At 29.7% G+C, this 6649-nt stretch overlaps 3 protein-coding genes across 4 annotated transcripts; 1 reads left to right on the top strand and 2 right to left on the bottom strand.

Annotated features, from left to right (window-relative positions):
• Positions 1 to 501: 501 nt before the first annotated feature.
• Positions 502 to 1255, top strand: LOC119669912. The gene is made up of 3 exons (XM_038079964.1): positions 502 to 811; positions 881 to 990; positions 1055 to 1255. Exons 1-3 carry the CDS (start codon positions 505 to 507, stop codon positions 1235 to 1237), a joined length of 600 nt encoding a protein of 199 aa, XP_037935892.1. The 5' UTR covers positions 502 to 504; the 3' UTR covers positions 1238 to 1255.
• Positions 1213 to 4302, bottom strand: LOC119669911. 2 transcript variants are annotated; one of them, XM_038079962.1, is made up of 5 exons: positions 4040 to 4302; positions 3743 to 3983; positions 2899 to 3675; positions 1693 to 2694; positions 1213 to 1638 (listed from the first exon to the last, which is right to left on the bottom strand). In XM_038079962.1, exons 2-5 carry the CDS (start codon positions 3890 to 3892, stop codon positions 1438 to 1440), a joined length of 2130 nt encoding a protein of 709 aa, XP_037935890.1. In that variant the 5' UTR covers positions 3893 to 3983; positions 4040 to 4302; the 3' UTR covers positions 1213 to 1437. The 2 variants fall into 2 exon arrangements, with proteins under 2 accessions (XP_037935890.1, XP_037935891.1); XM_038079963.1 differs by having other exon boundaries at positions 3743 to 3975; positions 4040 to 4056.
• Positions 4303 to 4532: 230 nt separating this feature from the next.
• LOC119669470 (NAD-dependent protein deacylase Sirt4-like) lies at positions 4533 to 5812 on the bottom strand. The gene is made up of 2 exons (XM_038079371.1): positions 5530 to 5812; positions 4533 to 5459 (listed from the first exon to the last, which is right to left on the bottom strand). Exons 1-2 carry the CDS (start codon positions 5705 to 5707, stop codon positions 4714 to 4716), a joined length of 924 nt encoding a protein of 307 aa, XP_037935299.1. The 5' UTR covers positions 5708 to 5812; the 3' UTR covers positions 4533 to 4713.
• Between the last annotated feature and the right edge of the window lie 837 nt (positions 5813 to 6649).

Here is a 6649-nt window from a genome sequence, read left to right as displayed (position 1 = left end):
CATGATGAAACTGGGACTATACTATAACAACTTTTGTCGTAGTTGTGGCTTTGCGGATGAGAAAAGAAACGTGCCCCACCTCATGTGTCACTGTACATCTTTAGCTAAGAGAAGATCTAAAATCTTCTGGCTCCAGCATATGCGCAGCGATTAATGATACTTGGAACTCATTTTTTAAAGAATATTAACAAGCTTCAAGACTTCTTTTTAAGAAGAATTTTAAGGCTTGCTAAAGGTTTAAAGTGTTTTTAAATCGCTTGAGTTTTTTTACAGTAGTATAGTGTCTTAATAGATCCCTAAAAATAGCAGTGTAACTTAACTTAATACAAAAGAATCTTAAATTAATATTTTCGTTTTTTACTTATGCTCTTGAACAAAACCTTATTTTTTATTTTCTTTAAGAATTGATTCGTTATATTTATATTTAAGTATATTGTGAATTTTTTGCTTGCACACTTTTCGAACGCATTCTGAACCAAGCCACTTTATAAATTTTTGAATTGAATGAAAGCAGCAATCAAAACAAAATATAAAATTCGAATCAAAATGAGAACAAACAGCGATTTGGATCATAATAGCGACAAGCAGTTGAAAAATATTGAAAATATTCAAAACGAAGTGCATAAATTGGAAGTCTGCCATAATGTATGCAATAGTCTAGCCAATAATTTACAGGAATTAATATTAAAACTGGAAACGTTAAAAAAAGAAAAGGATGAACTGGTACATGCCATAACAAAGTCTGAGCCTGAAGATATGGAAACTCTTAAGAATCATATATTAGATGAGAATGCAGATTATGATTCACAGAGTGAGTTTTAGATTTCACAAAACAATGTTTATCTAATTTAAATTAAATTTTTCCTTTATAATATTTCAGATATTTTAGAAGAAAAGGATGTAGCAAGTGATCTACAAAATTTGTATTGTTTGTTGGGCTATTCTATAACTGATGCTGAATTTATAGAAGGAAAAATTAATGTTTTAACAGTAAATAATTTATAATTAGATTGTAAACCATAAGAATAAAATCATATATTTTTTATTTAAACAGTTTAACTACAATGCAAGATGTTATGTGAAATTGGCGAATGAAGAAGATTGCTGGCATTTAATTGAAATCTATCCCTCTCATCCAAATTTTGATAGCATCAAAGAATTTCTGTATAAAACGCAAGATACATCTGGATTACTTAGAAATTTAAGAAAATATTTTGCTGACTCAAGTAGTGATTAATGAAGCTTTATTAAATTTTATTAATAACATTTTTCATATGATTTGGATAATTATAATTAATTTTATTCATTGTAATTACATTTTTTTCTATCCGTTTCTATGTTTGCTGTAAATATATCACACTTCTCTCAAATTTGTTATAAAATATAAAATTATTATTATTTGATAAATTATTATATTCAAACAATTATATATGTCTTTTAAACTGTGTCTTGTATCCAATTAAGGGCGCCTCGAATACGGCGCAACCGTGCTCGAGACAAAAAACTAGAAATTAACAAATATTCCACATAAGTACGACGTCCGCCGTGATTAAAATTTAACGTTTCATTTAATATTTGAGTGATGTTCCGACCTTCACACATAACTTTGGTTGTAAGCGAGAGTAACCATTGTAAAATCTAAAAAAAAACATCTTAAAAAAAAATTCTTAATTTAACAAATTACTTATATACTTCTGGACTATTTGGTATGCCTTCTGGTTTCAACCAGTACGATGGTGCCCACAAATATAACTGCATTATATTAGCAGCAATATCGGGACTTACTCGTTTGGACGAATTTGGATTAAGTATATTGTAAATCAATTTTCGTACCAAGTAGGGACAATCATTACTTAATGCAGGTAATTGCTCTTCTCGGTAGTCGGAATTCCTTAGGGAATTTGTTTGTTCGCCATTTATTGCTGCCATACCACCACTACTGGAATAGAACGGATTTGGAGAACCAAATATTTCGTATGCAATTGCACCACATGCCCACAAATCAGCTTTTTTGTAATCTAACACAGCAAATGAACCCGGTCGTTTATTAATGATTTCAGGGGCCATTAAAGCTGCATTACCGCCTTTATCGATATCGAACGATGTATACGGTACTTCTAACCCATGTACCTTGTCAGCAAGACAACAACCAAAATCGGATAGTACCAAAACAGGTGGTGTATTATCATCATTTACTTCAATTAATATATTATCTGATTTAAGATCTCTATGTGCTATTCCATGTCGACTTATATGTGCTACTGCTTCCAATAATTGTGCAAATAATAACAATTTAGTGCGTGCACTTAGTTCATGTGTGTCCAATAAAGATCGTAGACTGTAGTCATAGCGTTTCATTAGTAAATATAACGACATATTTCTGCCATAACCGAGAGGATTTATACGCTGTGGCTGAGCTATTGGATAAAGCAAATGCCCGTCTGGAAAATTACGCACTTCATCGCAAAAGAAACCATACATGCAAACGATATTTGGGTGCGGAGGCAATGTTAATGTTTGATTAGATATTAAACGTTCCCATTCCTCAGATGAAGCGTTCATACGACGTTGACGAGCGGGCACAGTTTCTTTGTACATAGCGCGTAAAATTGAAAGAGCGTTGCTTTGTATGTCGTAGTTAAACATCATTTTCATTGCAATTGGATAGCGAGTGATATCAGTATTTAAACATTCCTAAAATAAGAAAAAATGGAAAGAATAGAAATTATTGCAAAATTTGCAGTTATAAAAAAAATATAAAATAATTATTATATAGATCTATTATATATTAATTATTATAACTTACAAGAATTTGAGAATATAAAATAATTATATGTGATAATTATAATACTAATAGAATGAAAATATTAAAATAATATATTAAATATTATAACTTACAAGAAGTTGAGAGTCGTTTTTAGTATTGGAAGCAGCATTATTCATTTCCTGTCCACGTATTTCATCTTGTCGTTTTATATCGTCTTCATTAAGATCTCGATCAGCTAAATCTTTTAAAAATGAAGTTGCTGCATTGCTTTGAGAATAGATATTTAAATTATCTACTGAGCCTCCGAAATTGTGTACAAATCGTGACATATTTTGTATGGGTGACATTATATCGAAATTAAGCGTTTGTTGTTGCAAAGCATTACGATCTGGATTGGCTTCACTTACATTTTCAGTAGTATATGATATATTGGTATTATCATTGGAAGAGCTGTCTTTGAGAGCTGCAGCATAAACGACAGCAGCACAACCTTTAGCAATTGGTGGCCCAATATCCAATTTATCTATATTAAAGTCTTCATCTAAATTTTTTGAGATATCATCGTAATCCCATGAAGCCTGTAAACGCGCAACAGCTTCTCGTATCTCCCAACATACACCTTCCAATTCATCTTCTTTTGTCAATACACCGGCACCCGATGCTAAACTAACTCCAACTAAGGCAAAAAATGGAGCAGAATCACCGTAGAACAATTTTTTAGTAGCCTGACTACGAAGTTGTTCAGAATATTGAGTAGTGACACGATTTAATATATTATCAATGAAAACTTTTCGTGCATGTTCACCAAATCGAAAGAGTCCAGTTCGTGGAATCGATGCATTTGGAGATTTAAGCGAAACACTAACCGCATTCTTTGTGACATTTAGTGTTGGTCTATGTGTCGTAGACTATAAAAAAGATTTTGGTATATATCAGTAGATTATATAGTATAAAAAAATATGAGTGTGTACTTACCCTAACAACTCTGGTCGAAATAGGCACACGTTTTCTTGTGTTAGATTGTTCTTGTTCCAAAATGTTGGTATATATATCTCGTTTACAAAAGCTTTGTAGAAAGTAACGACCATGTTTAACAAGTCGGGTAGTAAGCAAACGCACAGACATTTTTCTTAAGTGCCTTCCCCTGATAAGTGCCTTGCACACCAATTTTCAACAAAAACAAAAGTTGTGTTATAAAATTAGAATATCTAAAAAACTGAGAAAATTAGTGATTAATTATGTCCAATTATTTGTGAAATTTGTTTTGCTTACGTTTTTATTAAGTTATCTTTTAATAAATTTTATTTTTAAACCGCACGGGGCGGTGTGTGTGTAACATTGGAAAAATTTTATTGCGTTTTGTTTTATTAGATAATCAAAAACAAGTTGGAAAGCAGTTTGACATATAAATTACATATGAATTTATCTCGCAAATATTTGATTTTTATTCTCAATTTAATTTCGTTAAAAAAATTCTAATATAGTTTCACATTTGCTATAAAACTTTTTGTACTGTGCAATCTCTAAATTTAGCCTTTGTCATAATAAAAACAAAGTTTTCGCAAAATACTTTTTCTCATTCACAATAGATGGGGAGCAAAACAAATCTTTAACCCCAAAAAGACTACATTTCTCTGATTTACACACAGCAACTGAGTTTGCAATTTTGTCAACAAATTCATTAGTGTTAAAAAATTACTTATAATTATTTTACTTACCTTGAATTCATAAAATGCAAAATAATGTTTTAATATTTTTACGAAAGGATATTTTAACAACTTACAAATTGTAGAACAAAGCCAACAATTCGAAAATCATGTATTTTAAAAATTTACAAATTATACAATATAGTCAACATTTCTGAAATCATACATTTAAAAAATTTTCTATAACAATAACAGAGTAAAACAAAGTAAAAACGAACACAATACGAAATTTATATAACATCAACTTTTATAATTAAATAATTTTGGTATAACATCTCCACATTTTGCATCCAATTTAATATCAGCTAAATGATCTGCGCGAGTAGGTCCAATATTAACAATAGTTACAGGTAAATTTAAATCTTTTGACTGCAGCACCATACGATACCCAGAAAACACTAATAAACTAGAACCGAGCACCAATAAGCCATCACTATTATATATCATTTCTGCTATTTTATCAACGCGTGTTTTAGGCACATTATCACCAAAGAATATAATTTCTGGTTTCATGTTGCCGTTACATTTCGGACATGCTGGTACTTTAAAGCTTTTTATGTGTTCTACTGGAATTTCAACATCTCCATCTGGTCTAATCATATCTACTGCTGAATCTCTCAAAGCGGGGTTCATGCTGTTTAAGATATCCTGATAATTATGACGATCAATACGATAATCACATGAAAGGCATTCAACGACATAACCACTACCATGAATTTCAACAACGTTGCGAGAACCGGCTTTTATGTGTAAACGATCAACATTTTGAGTAACAACTCCTTGTATACGTTCCTCACGTTCAAAACGTGCTAAGGTTTGATGTACGGCATTTGGTTCAGTTGCGGAGAATTTAGTCCAACCAACGAAATTTCTTGCCCAGTAGCGTTGTCGTACATCAGCTGATTTTAGGAACTCTATATATTGAATTGGTTTGTGATTGGTTCGAGCATATAAGCCAACTCCCTCAGATCTATAGTCAGGTATGCCTTAAACATTAATTTAATTTGGGCATATTATTATTTTATATGTTATTTAAAAGTAATATATTTATAATACCAGATTCTGTTGATATTCCTGCACCAGTTAACACCAATGTTTTTGGTTTAGAGAGTAAAAAGTTTTCTAAACGTTTTATATCTTCTTCTAAAACTTTGTTATGCTTGGGCACAAATTGCTGTTTGGCACTGAAATCAATTTGTCCAAAATGGAACCTTAGATTTTGTGTAAACCTCATCTTACACCAAATCCATAAACACTATTTAAACTTTTGAAAAAATGTTTGATAATTTTTGCGTTATTTAGAAAAATATTTTAGCAATCATAATCAGCTGACAAAAATGATATGGTAAATTTAAGCGGCTCTTACAATATGTAATTCACAATAAACAAAGAAGTATTTTGAGAATAGCACTACGTTTACATCAAAGATAGTTTTCTTTAGTTTACACTATATGCCACACAAATATGGATATAATAATATGTAAATGAACTTCAATAATTATAAACATAATATACAATAAGCTGATAGCTTATTAACTTATCATAAGTAATCGTTTGGTTCATTCGTTTCACTCGATAACAAAAACTATTTAAAATTATAATTAAATCTTATAAAGATTAAAATAAATTGTTTTTGCAATGTTCGGCATATTTATTGTAGTTAAATTGTGTTAAAAAATATTTATTAAAATTAAGTAATATATGAAATTCTAAATTAATTCCAAATTCAAAACAATGCATTCATTTTATTTTTCCATATCACATGTCTAAACATAAATTTGATTTTTAAAAATATTTAAATAATAGTGTGTTACAATAACAAAATTATAATATGATTAATGAAATGCTAATCTATTTTTTAAATTGAACAAGTTTAAAGTTCTAATCCTGGCACTTATAGTGCAAAAATCATATAAAGAATATATATAAATATATATATTCATGATATATATTACATATTCATGTCTATTCAAGGAAATATATTATGATGATTATGGTGATAATTTGAAACGGCTATATGATCAGCAAAAAAATTAAATTAATTAAAACAAATAAATTTTTGTTATCGTAATTAACAAAAATCAATAAATATGCATTTATTGATGCATATTTATTATGAGGTTATTTACTACAAAGAAATCATCCGTCGAATACGAAGTGGGACAAAAAATAATAA

The sequence above is a fragment of the Teleopsis dalmanni genome, chromosome 1, assembly GCF_002237135.1.
Source record: "Teleopsis dalmanni isolate 2A chromosome 1, ASM223713v2, whole genome shotgun sequence".
Taxonomy (NCBI): domain Eukaryota; kingdom Metazoa; phylum Arthropoda; class Insecta; order Diptera; family Diopsidae; genus Teleopsis; species Teleopsis dalmanni.
Note: the sequence above shows the minus strand (reverse complement) of the source record. Positions and strands in the feature narration are given on the sequence as shown.